This window comes from Narcine bancroftii, chromosome 1 (assembly GCF_036971445.1).
Source record: "Narcine bancroftii isolate sNarBan1 chromosome 1, sNarBan1.hap1, whole genome shotgun sequence".
Classification (NCBI taxonomy): Eukaryota; Metazoa; Chordata; class Chondrichthyes; order Torpediniformes; family Narcinidae; genus Narcine; species Narcine bancroftii.
Genome location: NC_091469.1, coordinates 159,214,275 through 159,234,697, shown reverse-complemented (window position 1 = coordinate 159,234,697; position 20,423 = coordinate 159,214,275). Strand labels below are relative to the sequence as shown.

General features: G+C 46.4%; 1 protein-coding gene across 5 annotated transcripts in view; it reads right to left on the bottom strand.

Annotated features, from left to right (window-relative positions):
• LOC138765529 (zinc finger protein 131-like) overlaps positions 1-20,423 on the bottom strand; it is a 54,459-nt gene that overhangs the window by 14,138 nt on the left and 19,898 nt on the right. For 4 of the 5 annotated variants that reach the window (XM_069942575.1, XM_069942589.1, XM_069942562.1 and 1 more), the window contains exons 3-7: positions 15,923-16,024; positions 12,641-12,785; positions 6,701-7,425; positions 2,496-2,626; positions 147-389 (exon numbers count right to left, since the gene is read on the bottom strand). In XM_069942575.1, the coding sequence (XP_069798676.1) occupies positions 147-389; positions 2,496-2,626; positions 6,701-7,425; positions 12,641-12,785; positions 15,923-16,024 (1,346 nt within the window). The remainder of the gene's footprint in view (positions 1-146; positions 390-2,495; positions 2,627-6,700; positions 7,426-12,640; positions 12,786-15,922; positions 16,025-20,423) is intronic. The other variant, XM_069942582.1, reaches the window with a different exon arrangement.

Genomic DNA, 20,423 nt, shown 5'->3' with positions numbered 1-20,423 from the left:
ACGATTACCACAGTCTCTGGCCATGTTCTGGGCACTGATCGCCCCATTCCCCCAACAGCCAGGTGTGGCAGGGCCCGATCTGGGCCGGAATTCCCCCCTCCCACACTCCCTCCCCACCCCCAGGACACCGTCTCCTACACCGTCACCTGCTCTATGATGGTCTCCTCCTCGATGGCCTCGGTGTCGATCATCACCACGGGTACCATGATCTCCGTCATCTCAGCCGCCGGAGGCTCGGCCGTGCCGTGTTTCTCCTTGATGTGCTGCCTTAGCTCGCCGGCCCGCATGAACCACATGTCACAGACGGTACAGTGGTTGGGCTTCTCGCCCGTGTGCACTGCCAGGTGGTGCTTGAACTGGTCCCAGCTAGGGAAGACGCTGGAGCAGACCTGGGGGGCAAGCACAGCAGTCGTCAGGCCATGGGGTACAACAAGGTCCAGACCAGCTGGGAAAGTGGGTCTTCACACATTCACACCGCAAGGGTGCTTACACAACCTTCCTGCATTTACACACCCCCCATTTATGCAGCCCCCCTGCATTTACACACCCCCCATTTATGCAGCCCCCCTGCATTATGTCCCCCCACATTCACACAGCCCTCCTGCATTTACACGCCACCCCTCACATTTACGCAGACCTCCTGCATTTACATGGCCCTCTCGCCTTCAGCTAAACCTCCTGCATTTCCATGGCCCTCCAGCATTTACGTGCCCTCCTCCATTTAAAAAACCCTCCTGTATTTACATAGCCACTCGCTACACAGTTTTAGAACTATGTTCGGCCCAGTGTTGTGCTGACCTCATAACAGCTGCCAAGAATTTTCCGACTGCAAAACCCTCCATTTTCCTCAGTTCCATGTACCTATCTAATAATCTCTTAAAAGATCCCATTGTACCTGTCTCCACCACCATCACTTTCTGTGTGAAGAACATTTCTCACCCCCCCCCCCCCCCCACTTAATTCCAAGCACTTTAAAAATATGCCCTCTCGTGTTAGCTATTTCAGCCCTGGGAAAAAGCCTCTGGCCGTCCATACAATCAATGCCCCTCATCGAAGGACCAGTCTCTCTGCTGTAGCATTCTATGCTTCTATAGTTCATCTTATACACCTCTATCAGGTCACCCCTCATCCTCCATCATTCCAAGAAGAAAAGACCAAGTTCACTCAACCTCTCCTCAATAATGCTCTCCAATCCAGACAGCCTCCTCACCAATTTCCTCTCCCCTCTCTAGAACATCTATATCCTTTCTGTAGTGAGGTGATATGAATGGCGATGGAATTTAACCCGGTCAAAACGAGCGAGATGATGGTCAGCACAGACTAGAGGGGCTGAGTGGCCTGTTTTCCTGTGTTGTCGCATTCTATGGTTCTAAGATTGCAGATCATTCAACAGTTGGATGTGTTGTGGAGAGTGGCAAAGGTGGCCGTAGGTTACAACAGGATGCAGAGTTGGGCGGAGAAGTGGCAGATGGAGTTCAATCTGGATAAGTATGAAATGATGCACTTTGGAGGTCGAACTGGAAGGCGGAGTACATGGTCAATGGTCGGATTCTTAAGTGTGGAGGAACAGAGAGATCTCGGGCTCCGGGTCCATAAATCCCTTAAGGTTGCTGTGCAAGTGGATAGGGTGGTCGAGAAGGTGTTTGGTGTGTTGGCCTTCATGAGTCGGGGTTGAGAGCCGTGAGGTAATGTTGCAACTCTTTTAAAAAAAACTGCTAGAGCACACTTGGAACATTTCACGGTTACGCTTAGCGCAACAGTGTTGCAGCAACGGTGTTACATCAGCTATCAAGACTGGGGTTCGAATCCCGCACAGTTTGTACGTTCTCCCCGTGTCTGCATGGGTTTTCCCCAGGGGCTCCGGTTTCCTCCCACCCTTCAAAATGTACCGTGGGTTGAAAGTCAATGGAGTGTAATTGGGCGGCAAGGGCACATGGAGAGAAATGGCTGTTACCGTGTTGTATGTCTAACTCGCTGTTCAAAAATTTTCCCCCTTGATGCATGTGGTAATAAGTCATTTCCATCAACTAAACTGATATCAGGTGGTCAGCATCAGTATCAGGGACCAATTCTGGTCAGGGACTACTCCCACACTGACATGTTTGTTCATGGCCTCCCGCACTGCCAAACCAGGGCCACCGGGAAAATGGAAGAGCAACAGCCAATATTATGTCTGGGCACTCTACAACCGGGTGGACCACTCCCTCTCTGCCCCATCCCTCTGTCTCCTTTCCTCCAGCTCTCCACTCCATTCCCTCTCCATTCACACAGCCATCCTCCTCCCCCCCCATTTTCTCTTGTGCCCTCTCTCCCTTATCCACATATGACTTCTTCCTTGTGCTCCTCCCCCTGCCCCTTCACCCCAACATTTTATTCAGGCACCTGCCTACATTTTGCTCATACCTTGATCAAACCCGAAACATTGGCGATATCTCTGCAATATAAAGTACGCTGTTTGACCTTCTAAGTTTCTCCAGCGGCCCCGGGCACCGTACCTGGCACTCGTACAGCTTCTTGCGCCCTTTCTTTGCCCCCAGGCCCGTGCGACAGGCCACCAGGTGACATTTCAGAGTGCTGTTCCTGGCAAAGCGCTCGTGGCAGTTCGGGCACTCAAACGGCTTCTCGCCTGTGTAAGTAGAGAGAAGGCTCGTTATGTCCCAGAGTTCATCAGTGCAGTCACTTGGTCTCTGAATCTCCCTCCCAAAGTAATAGGTTACCTTAATTATACCGAATGACCGTCATACAGAAGGACTCATGTACACGACAACATAAGAAAACCCCCCCCACCTCCAAAAATCTGAACAGTGGATGCTGTTAAAAGCAAATTTCAGTATTTTAATAACAAATTATCAGTTAAAGGTTTCAATTTTATTTGGATATTTTAAAATAAACCAGAGTCGGCTCCTGTAACTGGCCGTTTAAAGCCTGTACAGAGCCGAAGGCAGACATATCAGCCGGATGGAGCCCGCGAGGGGAGCATTGAGACTTCGCTGATAACCAATGGGGCATGCGCAAGTTTGCATCAGAGCCGGCAGGAAGATGGCAGCGGTGTTGAGACTTCATTATCAAGGGAAGAATTTTAGACCCTAAGTTTCAAGTGAAGTCTTACGTTTCAGCATCGCCCTGTGCAACGACTTTTGCAGTAAAGAGAAATAATGGCATCAAAAATATAGTTTATCTCCCAACTGGACGGCACGGTTAACACAAAGATACTGCAGTGCCGGTGACTCAAAACCAGCTCTGACTGTCAGGCAGTGGTTGTCATCCTTCTTCGGTCTAAGGTTCACCTGGCTTCCGGCCTAACATGACATGGCCCACTAGTGGCAATGACTGAGCAATATTTTCAAGTCAAAGACATATTCATTTGCCAATCATATAATCATGCACTCTCAAGCAACCAGAAAATGCACTTCTCTGGCATCTCCCAATCCCCATAGGTGCCAGGGGTTTAACTACACATAAAAACATTTAAAAAATTTATGATTTCAGTCCATGGCTCCCCCTTAAACATGCTGTGTCCCCCAGGAGAATGTATTTCACCCCTCCCACCCCCCCCCCCCGGTTGGGTTAGAGGATTCCAAAGTTCCCATTAACGGGAAATAAAATGTCGGCCAACCTTCAAATTCTGGGAACTTGAAACAGCAACGGAAATTTCTGTAAAAACTCAGCAGGTCTCAGACTGTGGGAAAGAGAAACAGTCCTTGGGTCAACGGCCCTTCCTCAGAAGTTAGTGCTGAGATTGAGACACTCAGCGAGAGAGCAGATGCTGGATTTGAAGCCTCAGTATTACATCTTTCCTTTTATATCCTAGTCCTCTTGAACCGAATGCTAGCCTATGGTCTACTGCCCTGCCTTCAATACCCTAGTCTCCTGCAAACTCATTTCCAAACTTCCGGTTCGAGGCTTGAGCAAACTTCCTGTCTAACATTCACCGTTGTGAACTCCTTCAAGTGGTTGGTCGTGACTCATGTTAACTCCAGCCTACCATCCGCCTCTTAACTCACTTCAAAGTACAATAGAACACAGCACTGAAACAGGCCCTTCTAGCCTGTGACAAACTATTTCCACTGACCTGCATCCAGACATTAGCCCTCCATGCTCCTCCTGTCCATGTACCAGTCCAAATTTTTTAATTTAAATATAGACACAGACATACAGCATGGTAACAGGCCCTTCTGGCCCACGGGCTCATGCCGCCCAATTAACCGACAACCTGGTACATTCCCACGTGGGAGGAAACAGGAGTACCCAGAGGAAACCCATGCAGACAAGAGGAGAATGTACAAACTATTTACAAACAGCGGTGGTTTTGAACCCCGCTGACTCTGCAACAGCGTTGCACTAACCTCAACACTAATCGTGCCGCCAAAATTGAGCCCACATTCACCACTTCAGCTGGCAGCTGGTGTCACACTCCCACCACTCTTTGTGAAAAAAGTTCCCCCTCATGTTCACTCTTAACCCACGTCCTCTCGTTTTTATCTCTCCAAACCTCAGTGGAAAAAGCCTATCTACATTTACTCTGTCCATACCCCTCATGTCAGTGTCGATGCTGTGCAATTGCTGAGCAAGAGGAGGTGGAAGGCACTCCTTCTGTCCGACAGCCTACAGGTCACCCTTAGGCAAGGTGTAGTACCTGTTTAGCCTCCCAATCAGGGTCATGGATTGCAGGTGATGGATGGTTTTACAAGTAGATTCTACAAATTGGAATTTATGGTTGTGAAACTAAAAATGCCGGGCAGATGAATCTACTGAGATCAATGGCCAGGGCTACCCGTCCAGTGTGGACCCTGCAACTGAAGAAGGCAACGGGAAACCACTTCATTATTTTTCCCTTGTATAATCATGAACCCAACATCGACTACGGTCTCAGCTCAAAGATGGAGCCTTCTCCAAAAGAGAACAGGGGAGGCAACAACTGCAATTTGCAGGGTCAGAGATCGTGTCGGATGGAGAGAAATGACGCCCAACAGCAAGACACCCGAATGAATGATACCCCTCATAATTGTGTATACCTCTGTCAAATCTCCCCCTCATTCTCCTGCATTCCAGGGAATAAAGTCCTATCTGCTTAACCTGTTCTTCAAGTCCTGGGAACATCCTTGTAAATCTCATCTCCAATCCAATTACTACACAGCAGATGCCTGGCTCTACGCTCATCCCTGGGGCGTGATCAGTGAAGATGGGCAGCAACATCTCCTCCACGCTGACCAAGGATGTGTATTCCTCCATTCATTAGTGCACTGACACTGTTCCAACTCCATCTTCAAATTTGCTCTCAACACCATGGTTATGGGCCACTAGTGTGTTGAAACTCAGGGAAGAGATTGAAAGTCCAATGGCAATGGTGCCAAGGTAAAAGGCTCTCTCTCAGCATCAATGAGACAAAAGAGATGTTCACTGGCTTCTGAAGAGGAGGCAGTGTCCATACCCCTGTAAGCACCTGTGGTGCTGAAGTAAAGACAGTGGAGAGCTTCAGGTTTTTTGCAGTAAACTTCTCCAATACCCGAGCTGGACCAGCCATGGTAAGGCGATGGTGAAGAGAGCACACTATGCCTTTATTTACCAAGAAGACTAAGGAAGATCGCAAACTTCCTCAACAACATCTGCAGGGGAAGCATCGAGAGCAGACTTGCTGGGTGCATCACAGCGCAGGGCGGGAGCTGCTCTGCTCGAGATCGGGAGAAGCTGCAAGGGGGCGGTGAATGCAGTTCAGAATATCACGCGAGCCTCCCTCCCCTGCACGGACTGCATCGACACCTCCCGCTGCCTGGGAAAGGCAGCCGACACTCTGTCAGACCCATCACACCCCGGGCACACGCTCTACTCCCTCCTTCCGTCGGGGAGAAGGCTCAAGAGTATGAAATCATGCGCCGACAGGCTCAAAGAGTTTCTTCCCCGCAGCCATCAGGCTCCCGAATGAACCCCAGCAACAGTGTTCTCCCGCTGCCCTTGCCTGGTGCTAAATGATCTTCCTTTTCTTGTTCCAGATAACTTCCCACTGTGACAAGTGAAATAAACTTAAAACTTGGGACAGAAAATTGAAACATTAGCCCTGCTGCTGATGCGGACCCAGGAGAGGGAGGGAGGGGCCAGCAGTAATCAAGCCGAGGAGGGATGGCGAGGTGAATAGAGAGGGAAAGAGGTGGAGAGCGGAGGGAAAGAAGACAGTGGGAAGAGAGGGAGGGTTAGCAGAAACAGGAGAAGTTGATATCAATGCCACCCAGCTGGAGAGTGCCCAGGCGGAAAATCAAGTGTTCTTCCTTCAATTCACAGGTGGTCCTGATGGGATGGTACATGAGGCTATGGACAGACATGTGAGTATATGAGTGAGCCGCAGAACTGAAATGGTTGCCAATGGGAGATCCCTGTCACTGGTGCGGGCAGAGCAAAGATGCTCAGCGAAGCGATCTCCCAGTCTTTCCTGCTTGGGGCCCTGGACTACGGTGAGGGAGGAGGTGTGGGCCGCAAGTGTGGCATCTTCTGCAGGCACAGGGGAAGGTGCCGGGGGCTGGTTGGCAGGGAGGAATGAGTGAATGAGGGAGTCACTGAGGGAGCGGTCCCTTCAGAAGGCAGAGAGGGGAGAAGAGCATTTTGGAGTGTTTTTCCTGCAATCACAGCATCTGCAGAATTTTGTGTTCCACTCAGAAGGGCCTGTTACCAAGCTGTACATCATTCCTGCTGAACGACCATGTCTTACCCGTGTGTTTTCGGAGATGCTCCTTGAAGTGCCCAAAGTGGTCGAACTGTTTCTCGCAGTACTGGCACACATGCACCTTTCGGACACATCGTGGCTTTTTGTTGCCGCCTTCCTCCTCGCGGTGGGAAGAGAGGTGCTGTTTCCAGGCACTCTCCCGGGTGTACTGCTTGCTGCAGAGGTGGCACACGTAGTTCTCCCCCGAGTGCACCTTCAAGTGCTCCTTGAAGTGGTAGAAGAGTCTGAAGGTGCGGCCACACTTCTCGCAGCAGAACACCTTGTCGCCCTGAGACAGAACCTCCACGATATGGATGCCGTCCTCTGGCGAGACGGCCGGCTCAGCCTCCTCCTGGGGCTGGGCAGCGGCCTCTGGGTCCCCCTCCCGTTCCGGCTCTTTGTCCAAGCTATCCTGCTGGTACTTGCTGGTGATGTCAGCCAGCAGCGCCAGCGCCGACTCGGCAGGCTGCTCCGCGCTGGCTGCGCCGCCGGGCAGCCGCGCCACCGGGGTTTCGCCCACCCCGGCCCCTCCACCCTCCTCTGCCAACCGCTCTGCCTCGCCGTCGATCTCCACCGTGAACACGTTCACCTGGTCGATCTCCACCGTCTCCGTCTCCTGGATGGAGGGCAGTGTCTCCGTGATCACGTTCGATGTCTCCGCGATCGTCCACTTCTTGGGCTTCCTCATGCCCGGGCTCTTAGCTTTGTCTGCCGGAGACTCGGCATTGGGCCTGAGAGAATAGAACAGGGTCAGCGGTGGGGGAGAAGGGAAGCCAGAGCGATGTGGGCAAGAGAAAGTGCCAGGATGCACAGCAGGTGGGGAGGCCAGCTCAGGACAGGCACAAAGGCTCTGAAATTTTTAAATGTTAAAATTAATTTTAAATTTAGACATACAGCACAGTAACAGGCCATTCCAGCCCATGAGCCCATGCCGCCCAATTACACCCAACTGACCTACAACCCCCATATATTTTGATGGACGGGAGGAGCCCCCAGAGGAAACCCATGCAGACACAGGGAGAACATACAAACTCCTTATAGACAGCGCCGGATTAAAAGCTGGGTTGCTGGCGCTGTAATAGTGCTGAGCTAACTACTACGCCAACTGTTCCTGGGAGATGGAGGGAGAACATCACTGAATTTAAAAGCCCGCAGCGGAACAGGGAGTAGTGGTGCCCCAGAGACCCAACTTCAATCCTGACCTGTGGCCCACTCTAACAGCAAGGACTTTCCAGTGGCCAAACACTTCCACACTGACTTGTCTGTCCCTGGCCTCATGCACTGCCGACCGAGGCCACCCACAAATCGGAGGAACTGCACCTTGTACTCCCTCTCAGCAATCTCTAACCCCCCCCCCCCCACCCGTACGTTTTGGAGGGTGGGAGGAAACTGGAGCACCCAGGTGAACAGACACGGGGAGGATGTACAAACTCCTTACGGAGAGCACCGGATTTGAACCCCGGTTGCTGGAGCTGTGATAGCTTGGTGATAACCATGCAGCTCTTAACACTGACTTCTCCCATTTCCGTTAACTGCCTGACAAGAGTCTCTCACTTTCCCTATTCCTCAGTCCCCTTTCCTCCAACTTACCATCCCCTTTCCTTTCCATTCAGAGAGGTTCCTCTTCCCCCATCACCTCACCTCATCTATCCTCCCACCTATAATCTCTTACCTGTTAGCCTGTGCTCCTCCACCTGGCCCTTTCCTCTCATCCTCTACTCCCTTCACCTTTTTATTCTTGTCCCTGCCTATTTTTGCTCAAATCTTGACAAAGAGCTCAGGCGTGAAATGTTGGTGACTCTTTACTTTCTATGGATGCTGTGTGACTTTTTTTTAATTTAAATTTAATTTAGACATACAGCAATGGTAATAGGGCCATTTCGGCCCACAAGTCTGTGCTGCCCAATTTACCTGCTGAGTGTACCGCCAGCACATTTGTGTATTGCGCTCTCTGTGAGTGGAGTTTGCAATCTCTTCCTGCGACCAGCTGGATTTATCCCACGGGAGGCCTCTCCTTCCTCCCACATCCCAAAGGTGTGAAGACAGAGGGGTTATTTGGCAGCTGAGAGTTATCCCTAGCCTGAATGGTACTAATGATGGATCAGTATAAATGGGTGGTTTGTGGTTAGTGTGGACTGGATGGGCCGAAGGGAAGTTTTCCATGCTCTGTCACTTTATATCTTCAACTAAATTGGGACCTGATCAAGACTTTAGTGATGAAATGTCACATCCCTGCACTTTATTGCCTTTGAGCTACTGCTCGCAGATCTCTGTTACAATATTGCAGTGACAAGAGCCTCACAAGGCAAGGACGAATTCGTACCCACAGGTTCCTGTGGGCTCTCTCTGTGCCGACATCGGCTGTTGCTGGGAGTTTGCCACACTATCAGGTGCTCCGGCAGACAAAGCTAAGAGCCCGGGCATTACCTTCCAATGTCATACAGCACAGGAGCAGGCCACTCAACCCCCATGTCCATGCTGAACCTAATCCCATTTTCAAGCATGGTGACAGTAACAGCCCTGTTTAAGTAACCATTTGTCTTGGTGAATTTCTATTGCTGCTGAGTTTTGGGGTCTCTGGGCTCGTAACATTTGATAGTTTTAGTAAGTTTTAAAAATATTATCCATGTTTTCTTTCTTTTTAATTTCTCCCTTCTTTTCTATCAGGTTGTTGGGGGAAGGAGGATTTTTTTTGAATCACTATGTATTAATTTTTCACTATTCTCAAGTAAAGAATTTATGTATAAGTTTTTTTTAATGCATAAGTGAAACTAAATAAAATTTTCAAAAAAAAGTTTGCGGATGGTAAGTGGAGGAGCAGGTAGTGTAGAGGAAGCAGGGAGGTTGCAGAAGGACTTTGACAGTTTAGAAGAATGGGCAAAAAATAAAAATCCGCAAATGAAATACAATGTTGGAAAATCATGCCCCTTGGTAGAGAAATAAACTGGCAGGTTATTTTCTAAATGGGGAGTCCTCGTGCAGTATCGTCTGAAGGTGAACTTGCAGGTTGAGGCGGTGGTGAAGAAGGCCAATGCGATGCTGGCGTTAATTTCAAGAGGAATCAAATACAAGAGCAGGGATGTGATGCTGAGGCACTGGAGAGACCTCACGTGGAGTACTGTGAGCAGTTTTGGGCTCCTTGTTTAAGAAAGGAGGTGCTGACGTTGGAAAGGGTTCAAAAGAGGTTCACAAGGATGGTTCCGGGAATGAAAGGGTTATCATATGAGGAGTGTTTGGACAATTTTCGGGATATAAAATAAATTTACATGAGTGAGCCTTTACCTTTAAAAGAATCTCTTTCTATATATTCTAAATTTCCATACAAAACAGTTAATAATCAATTTCAATATTTAGGAATCACTATTACAAAAAGTCATGAGAAACTTATGAAAGAAAATTTTACATAGGAACATAGGAAGTAGGAAGAGGAGTCGGCCAAAAATGGCCCATCGAGCCTGCTCCGCCATTCAATACGATCATGGCTGATCTAATTTATGACCTAACTCCACCTACCTGCCTTCTCCCCATATCCCCTAATTCCTCTATCATGTAAAAATTCATCTAACCGAATTTTAAATATGTTTAATGAGGCAGTCTCAACCACTTCCCTGGTTAGAGAATTCCAAACATTCACTACTCTCTGGGAAAAACTATTTTTCCTCATCTCTGTCCTAAATCTACTCCGCCGAATCTTGAGACTGTGTCCTCTCGTTTTAGTTTCCCCGGCCAGCTCAAAAAACTTTCCTACATCTATCCTCTCCATACCCTTCCTAATCTTATATGTTTCTATAAGATCTCCTCTCATTCTTCTGAACTCAGGCGAATACAATCCTAGACGATTTAATCTTTCATCATAAGTCAACCCCTTCATCCCAGGGATCAATCCCAGGGAAAATTTTGTACTATTACTTAATCAGATTAAAATATTAATTCGATTAAGATGAACATCCTACCTAAATGTTCATATCTTTTTCAAGCCATATCAATTTTTATTCTTCAATCCTTTTTTAAATTCATTAGATTTGATCATTTCTTCATATATATGACAGGGAAAACAATTGCATATAAGTAAAGCTTATCTTCAGAAAACTATTAGGAATTGGGGAATGTCACTTCCAAATTTTCCATTTTATTACTGGGTGATTAATATATGCAGTTTACTTCTGTTATAAAATTTTGGGCAGAAAATTAACTGAATGTTTCTAAGAAATCGTCTATGTTAGCAATTTTAGGTTCCTCTTTACCTTTTCCATTTTCTAAATTGACACATAATCCGATGATGAGAATTAGACTGAGAATATGGGCTCAATTTAGGACATTTTTTGGTTATAATCATTTTTATCTGGCTGGTTCTATTAGAGAACCTTCCCACCTTCAGTATTAGATGAGGCTGTAAGGAATGGTACAGTTTTGGTATTAAAAATGTTAAAAAGATTTATTTATTTGCAATAACTTTGCTTCTTTTGAACAATTGCCGGTTAAATTTAAGCTTTCTAATAGACATTTTTTTTAGATATTTGCAAGTTAGGAATTTTGTTCAGTCTGAATTGAACACTTTTGCTCGAATCGCAGATTTGAATATACTTGACATACTTTCTGATCTACAATTTGTTCACAGAGGACTGATAGCACATATTTATATTGATTTATTAGATTTAAGATCAGCCCCAATGGCTAAGATTAAAAATGACTTGGAGTGTGATCTTAATATAATGTTTTCAGATGAGGATTGATATTCCACTCTTAGTCTGATCAATGAATCTTCATTTTGTGCACGGCCCAGTTTATTACAATTTAAGGCAATGCATAGAATACACACGTCTAAACTCAAATTATCCTGTTTTCATGCAGGTGGTGATCCATTTTGTGAAAAGCGTAAAATATTTGAAGCCTCACTGATTCACATGTTCTAAATGAGGAAGATTTTGGGAGAATATTTTTCATGATTTGTCAACGATCAAATTAGATCCACGCCCTTTCACTGCACCAGGTTTTTCACGTGCACCAGATAAACATTTATCAGCATCTCCAGAGAAAGTTTTAGCTTTTTAGCACGTTGATAGCCAGACGAGCAGCTTTATGAAACAGAAAGATGAACTCTCTCCAGCTCATACACAGTGGCTACAGGATGTAACGTCATATCTAAGTTTAGAGAAAATTAGGAATATTATTAAAGATAAAAAGTTTCAGTTCAACAAGGTTACGTGGCCCATTTATAGAATATTAATCATAATTGGTAGTTTTAGTTTTGGGTGCATTAGTGATGAGGTCGCGACTTGAACCATCTTTGTCTTTTTTTCTTGTTGCCTTGATTAGAGAGAGGGGTTAGAAAATAAAGGAGTATATGACAGCCTGTCCTCGGGGTGGGGGGAATCTCATTGAAACATTTTGAATGTCAAAAGGTATGAACAGAGTAGATGTAGAAAGGTTGTTTCCCATGCTGGAAGAGGCTAGGACAGTAGTTCTCGACCTTTTTACCCACTCACATTCCACCTTAAGTAATCCCTTACTAAACCACTGTAAGCACAGAGCCCCTCTGCTGTCAAACACCCCTCATCTGATAACCATTTCCTTCCTAGAATCACCCCAGAGAACCCTCTCCAACGACACCAGGTCCATTTTCATATGAGCCCAAAACTGCTCACGATGCTCCAGATTCAAGAGTGTGAAAGCATTGGCAGTTTCTTTGCCGCAGCCGTCAGCTTCACGAATGGACCCCACAGCAGAGCTAATCTTTTTCTTATTGCAACTCTTTGACTTTATGTGGCTGTGTGAATGTTAGAGCTGACCTGTTGTACTGCTTGCAGATGAACCCTTCTCATTGGACTAGGTATATTGTGACAAATAAACAGACTAAGATGGAGACCATTCAGTCCCCACCCACCCCACCATGGCAGCACTAGGCTGCAGAGATGCAGAGAGAGAGAGAGGCCAGCGCGTCTTTACCGGTTGTTGAGTGCTTTCATGGCCTCCTCCATCTGCAGGTACTCTGCTGCCTTCCACACATCGCTCGCCTCCTCCTCCTGCAGCACCATCAGCTTGGCCGTGTAGGTGAACTCGATCAGGTGCTGGAATGCCAGGTTGCTCACCCCTGAAACCAGGCAGCGAAAGGTCAGTGGATCTCAAACCTCGTCAGCCTCACCACATCCCAATCATGCTTGAACCATGAACAGAACATAAAAGACTACCACACAGTATGGGCCCTTCAGCCCACAATGTTGTGCTGACCACATCAACCTATTCCTTCCCACATCAATCTAATCCTTCCCATAACCCTCTAATTTTATTACATCCATGCTTCTGTCCAAGAGTCTTTTAATGGCCCCTATTGTACCATCCTCCATCACCACCCCTGGCAAAGGCATTCCTGGCATCCATCATTTACAGAGTTAAAAAAACTTACCTCTAACATCTCCCTAAACCTCCCTCCCCTCACCTTAAACAAATGTCCTCAGCAACAGATTTGCCGCCCTGGGAAAAAGGTGCTGGCTGTCCACCCAATCTATAACCTAAACACTTCTATCCTTCACATTTCATCCTTCCTCACTCCATTTCCCTCTAGATATGGTCTGGTCCATTGTTCCACCAACAATCCCCACCCTACTTCTTCACCCCAGCTCTCTTTCTCTCTCTCTCTCCCTCCTTTATTGTCTCTTTTCACAGAGACAAGATCAATTCTCACCTTTCTTCTTCTCATATCTAATACGTTAGTGTGGGCTCCTCCCCCAGCCACTGTTTGGTCTTTATTCTGACGCCTTCTTTGCTTACACCTTGAGAAAGGCCTCAGGCCCCAAACCTCCGTAATTTATCATTACCTCCTATGGGCACGGTGAGACTGGCTGAGTTCCTCCAGCATTTACTGTGTGATTTTACTACAATCACAGCACCCGCAGACTTCCATGTTTCACTCAGTATTACTTTTTGCACCTGGAGGACTCACTGTCCCTTTTTTCTGCACCAACTGCTTGAGGATGAGGAGAGGGCAGAGATTAATCCTGCTCAGTTGTCTGCAGAGCAGATGCCAGCACCTCGCACCCCTTCACGGCCGGTCGTTTACTTGGTCAGAATGGGGTCTGGGTGGCAGGGGGCCAAGTGGGAGCACCACGGAGTTGCCCATGTGCCCCGCGGACCTCAGGCAGGGGATGGTGCCACATCTGCAATGAGGTGGGGCACGCTCTCATGACCTGTTCGTTGTCCAGCCCAGGACAGTGAGCGGGCACCTTCATACACATCCGAGCTGGAGGTCATCAAGTTCACAGGCGGCCAGTAAGAAAGACGAAGAACCTTCAAGTGGAAGGGCAGGAACGAATCCTGGAGACAGCACCTCAAGGAAAACATGAAGGAGCCACACACCGACGCCTTCTCTTTCTCAGCGTTCTGAGGAGATTTGACATGTCATGGAATGCACTGGATAGTTGCATCGCAACCTGATTTGGGTACCCAAGTCACCAGGAACACAGAAGGCTGCAAATAGAGCCAGGTCCATCATAGACTCTGACCTCCCATCCACTGAAGACATCTATGTGAGGTACTGACATAACGGACCCCCACCAGCCTGGTCATAACCTCTTCTCACTGCTCCCTTTGGGCAGATGGTACAGAAGCCTGAAGACCAGCCCCTCCAGGTTCAAGAACAGTTTCTTTCCAAAAGCTCTTGTACCTCCCCTGGTTCCACTGATCAGGGACTGCTCTGACACCATAGAAGGACTCTCTGTACTACTGAAACACCATTTTTGATTTTGTTTGCACCACTGTAACTGTGAATAATTATCTAGCTCTTAAGTGTATTATTTAGTTCAGTACAGTAATTGTATAATATTGGAGATTTTTGTTTAAAAGTACCTGTTTGGCTGCAGCAAGTTAAAAAATGTGGTGGTTTACATATATATTAAGACCATAAGACACAGGAGCAGACATAGGCCATTCACCCCATCGAGTCTGCTCTATTATTCAATCATGAGCTGATCCATTTCCCCACTCAGCCCCACTGCCTGGCCTTCTCCCCATAATCTTTGATGCCCTGGTTAATCAAGAACTTATCAATCTCTGCCTTAAATACACGGCCTCCACAACCACCTGTGGCAATAAATACACCCTATTGTACTTGTATGTATTACAATGAGCTTATTATCATTGTTTTAAGGTTGAAACTGAGTGAGGTTGGACATCTTGCACTCTCTGCAACCTTCCTGCTAAAAGAAAAGGTGTCACCTTCGCTCTAAAAATAGCAGTGGGAAATTGCATTGGAATTTTCTCAGAAAGAACTTGCACCACAGGAACAAACCAACAGCCCAGTCAAATACAACAAGTTCTGCTTACAGTTCCTCCCAGCTCTTAAACCCCCAACATTTCATTCTGTTCCTTCCCCTGTGCACAAGTAGATCTCATCCCAGGTCAAGGAGGGATAGGGAGCGTTCGAGTTCCCCACAAACTGCCCCACTCGTGATTTGCTGTACACAAGCGTCACGGAATGCCAGATGAAGGAAAAGAAAAACATTTTGCCTGGATTTATTTACTTTGATTTTCCCCCGCGTAACTTTCAGGAAGCAAATTTTTCTTTCTCATCTCAAATTTTCTGAGTCGTGATTTGTGAATTCTGTCAGGCTGAATTTCCATAAGTGCAATGACCATAATGTGGGAAAGCACCATAAAGCTGGCAAAGACCTTCCCCCAGATTATCGCCCTCCGTACCCCTCCCATCCATGTCGCTATCCAAATTTTTCTTTGGGGGTTCATTTAAAAGACATGCGGAGGAGTTTCTTTAGTCAAAGTGGTGAACGTCTGGAATTTGCTGCAATGAGCGGCTGTGGAGGCCAGGTCGCTGGGTGTAGTTAAGGCAGAGATTGATAGGTATCTGAATAGTCAGGGCATCAAAGGGAATGGGGAGAAGGCTGGGAAGTGGGGCTGAGTGGGAGAATGGATCAGCTTGTGATGGAATGGCAGAGCAGACTGGGTGGGCAAAATGGCCTATTTCTGCTCCTATATCTTGTGATCTAAATATCAAAAATTGAGCCAGCATTCACCACTTCTTCTGGCAACTAGTTCCATAATCTCACTACTCTCTGCGCAAAGAAGTTCACCCTAATGTTCCCCTTAAATTTCCACTTTTACCCTTTACCCATGACCACTAGTTTTTGTCTTACCTAACCTCAAAGATAAAACCCTGCTTGAATTTATTCTATCTGTACCCTTCAATGTGATGCCACTGACGTTTGTGCAAAAGCTTACCTTCAATCTCGACCAACGGTTCCTCCCTAAAATCCTGGAAAAAGCGACAGAAGAACTGGCTGCAGGCAGCAAGGACAGCTTTGTGTGCTTTGAAATGGTGACCTGTGGAACACAACTCCATTTCACTCTTGAGACACAGGCATTGCTTTAATCACATGTTCCAACACACAAACGGTTGCTCCGGTGAAATAGATTGGAGGTCAATCCACAGGACCATAAGAGTGGCAGAGAGGATCACTGGAGCCTCCCTCAACACCCCCCCCCCACCCCAAACCCCAATCGACGTGATCTACTTGAAGAGGCCACGCAAAATCATTGACTCTACACACAGAATCTTTCAGCTGCTCCCGTCGGAAAAGAGATACGGGAGGATCAGAGCCGGCACCACCAGGCTGAGGAACAGCTTTTTCCCACGGGCAGTGAGAGTGCTGAACAATCAAAGGAACTGCTCACACTGACCCTCCGAGACTCTCATATGTACAAAGCAATAATTATTTATTTAAATTTTAAATTAGACCAGCGGTGTGGTAACAGGCCATTTCAGCCCAGGAGGCCGTGCCGCCCAATAACATTCAATTAACCTGCAACCCCAGTACATTTCAAACGGTGGGAGGAAACCAGAGCCCCCAGAGAAAATCCACACAGACACGGGGAGAACGTACAAACTCCTTGCAGTGTGGGATTTGAAACCCAGTCCCAATTGCTGGTGCTATAAAGACATTGTGCTAACTACTATGCCAACCTTGCCACCCCATTGTATTTGTACAGATGAAATACTTGTTCTGCATGTGTATACTTTGTCTGTACGAGAGTTATGTTTGGTAGCGTGTCTGCGTGTTTTGCACTGAGGACCAGAGAACGCTGTTTCGTTGGATTTTACTTGTGAAATCAGATGACAATAAACTTGACTTGACAAACAGTTTGCCAGGAGCATTAATTACACCTGGTCAGCCACAAGTCTGTGGCAGCACAAAGCATTCAGGGACGGCTGCAAAACAAGAGCCGCAGGTTGAGGGCTATTTAGCCAATGCCTGGAGGTATTTTTGGTGGAGCATTTGCCAGTTTTTGGAACCACTGTTTAAAAGACTTGTTGGACCGGTATCTGGTCTATTGCTTCGGTTTACGAAACTGCAGTGCACTATTGTAACAATGCCTTGAGTTAAACAAGAAAATCTGCAGAAGCTGGGGTCAAGTGCAACACACAAAAGTGCTGGAGAAACTCGGCAGGTCGCACAGCAAGTAAAAGGTGCCCAATGTTTGGGGCCTGAGACCTTCGTCATGGATCTGGAAAACAGACATCTGATTAAGAGGGAGGGGTGAGGAGAGGATGGAGGAAGGGGAAGGAGCAGCTGCATCCACCTATGACCTCTACTTGTTAGCCTGTCCCCCTTTCCTTTATCCCCCTCCACATTTTTATTCCAGTTTTCGCTCTTGCACTTTTATACGAATAATGTTGCTCACGTCAAAAAACAGAAAATCACACGTCCCTGATGTTTAAACAAAGAGAAGCTGCAGAGACTCTGGAGGTCAGGCAACAAGTTCAAATTCAAAGTTATTGTCATATGCACCAGGTCGAGTTTGTTTGGCGAGCAGCCCAGCCAGGCATCTCATCCATAGTATACAAGTGCAAGTTTATGCAGAGAGATTATTTGGGATGGAGCAAAGGCAGCATAACAAGGCCTATGGGATGCTGGGATTCATTAAAAGGGGGATTGAGCTCAAGAGTCAAGAGGTCAAGTTGCAGCTCTACAAATCTCTGGTGAGACCACACTTAGAGTATTGTGTTCAGTTCTGATCACCTCATTACAGGAAGGATGTGGATGTGGAGAAGGTGCAAAGGATATTTACCAGGATGTAGCCTGGATTGGAAAATAAGTCTTGTGAGGCGAGGTTAGAAAAGCTGGGGCTTTTCTCTTTGGAGTGTAGAAGAATGAGAGGAGACCTAATAGAATACTACAAGATTATAAGAGGCCTAGATAAGGTGAAACAACTGACATCTTTTTTCTTAGGGCAGGAATTGTAAACACCAGAGATCCTCTGTACAAAATGAAGGGAGAAAGGTTTAGGGGAGATGTCAGGGGTAGGTTTTTTTTTTAAAACAGAGTTTTGGGTGCCTGGAATGCCTTGCTGGGGATGGTGGTGGAGGCTGAAATATGAGCATTGAAGAGACTATTAGACAGGCACATGGATGGAAGAAAAATAGAGGGTTACGGGATAGAGAAGGTTTAGTATATTTTTTAATATATGGGTTGGTACAACATCAAGGGGCAAAAGGCTTGCACTATGCTGTAATGTTCTATAATGTTACCAATGTGGGGTTCATTCAGGAGTCTGATAACAGTGGAAAAGAAACTGTCCTCTAATATGTTTGTGCATAATCTCAAGCTCCTGAATTTTCTTCCTGATGGGGGTGGGTGGGTGGTGGTGGTGGTGGTGGTGAAGAGAGTGTCACCAGGTGGGATGGGTCTTTTAATATGTTGGCTTCTTTTCCGAGGCTGTGGGATCAATGGAGGGAGAGCGTGTGTGAAGGTCTGAGCCATGTTCACCACCCTCTGTGGATTCTTAGGCAGGGTAGTGCCCATCCCACACAATGACAACCCCTGACTGGATGTTTTCAATGGTGCACCTGTCGAGGTTGTTGGGGATGCAGGTGAGATGCCAGATATCCTCAGACTTCCAAGGAAGTGGAGGCTCTCCATGGAATGAAATGGCCAGTCAACATCAAGGGAGTCACGTGATGGAGTAGTGGCCGGACGGTGAACTCCAGCCCTCTCCAGAAAAGTCGGGAAAAACAAAGGAAAACACAAAGGCACAGAAATAAAAGTTAAAGAAAAGTGAGTATAAAGGTGGAAAGAAGATGGCGACAAAAAAAGAAAAATCGAAAGCAACAGTAAGAAGAGAGGAAGAGAAGACAACGGAGGAAGAAGGAGAAGGCCTTACCTGTTCGAAGAGGCCCGCGGTGGAGAGAGAAACCCGCTCCCTCAGGTCGGTAGAAATTGGACTACAAAAATGGCTCGCTGAGCCGAGTAAAAGTGCGCAACCGCGCATGAAAAAAAACACATCGACGGGAGGGGTGACCAGCTGGGGAGTTGATCTCCACAGCCGGCAATGACAGCTGCAGAACACCTGCAGCAAGAGGAGAACACAGAAGACAACGAAAACAAGAAAGAAGAGAAGAAAAGGGCAACAAAGAAACAACAGATGGCCAACCCAGAGGAAGAAGAAGAGGAAGAGTACAGTGAAATAGAAGAAGAAGGGAAAGGCAAGGTAAAGGATATACTTTCTCTTATTAAAGAATACATGGAGTCATTTAAAGAATGGCAAGCGCAAGAATTTAATGATTTAAGAAGAAGAATAAACAACACAGAAGAGAAAATGAATAAAATAGATATGACCTTAACAGAAATGGGAAAAAGAATGGACAAGATGGAAGAGCGGGAAGTAGCAGTAGAAATGGAGGTAGAGGACGTAAAAAAGAAATTAGAGGAATCTAATAAAAAAGTTATAGAGACACAAGAACTGTTAGCTCAGAAAATAGATATAATGGAAAATTATAACAGAAGAAATAACATAAAGATAGTGGGCCTTAAGGAAGATGACAAAGGCAAGAATATGAGAGAGTTTATAAAAGATTGGATGCCCCGGATCCTAGGATGTCCAGAACTACAGCAAGAAATGGAAATAGAAAGGGCACATAGAGCATTGGCCTTTAAACCACAAACACAACAAAAACCAAGATCTATTTTAGTAAAATTCCTAAGATATACTACAAGAGAAAAGGTACTGGAGAAGACAATGGAAAAGTAAGAGAGGGCAACAAGCCACTGGAGTATAAAGGGCAAAAAATCTTCATTTATCCAGATATAAGTTTTGAACTCCTAAAGAAGAGAAAGGAGTTCAATACAGCAAAGGCGATTTTATGGAAGAAAGGGTATAAATTTATACTAAAGCATCCAGCGGTATTGAAAATATTTATTCCAGGACAACAAAACAGACTATTCTCGGATCCAGAAGAAGCACGAAAATTTGCAGAACAATTACAAAATAGACTGAGGGATGAAGACGTGTAATGAGAGTAAAAATGATCACGATTGATATGTATGTGGGTAAAGAGGTATAAGAGTGTATAGGTATAATGTGCATACGTGAATGTATCTGTACTTAGAGGAAAATATAGATAGTATAGACAAGAATTAATAAGGGAAGGTAATGGAATAGAGAGAATAAGGAGGGAATTAAAAGAGTGACCTTTGTTACATATGAAAAGTGAAATCTTTTCTGGGGGGGGCTGGGTGGGGGGGAATAGCGGTCACTGCAAAATCAGTTGACGCTTGCGAGTGAATTCGCAAACCCAAATGGAGAGGGGAGATGTGGTTGTCCGACAAGGGATAAAGGACAACTCAGGAGGGGAAGGGGAGATTGAGGCTAAAGAAGGTATAAATAGGAGAATAAGGAAAATGTTTGATGTTTTAGGAATGTTGTCTTATAAAGGGTTTAAAAT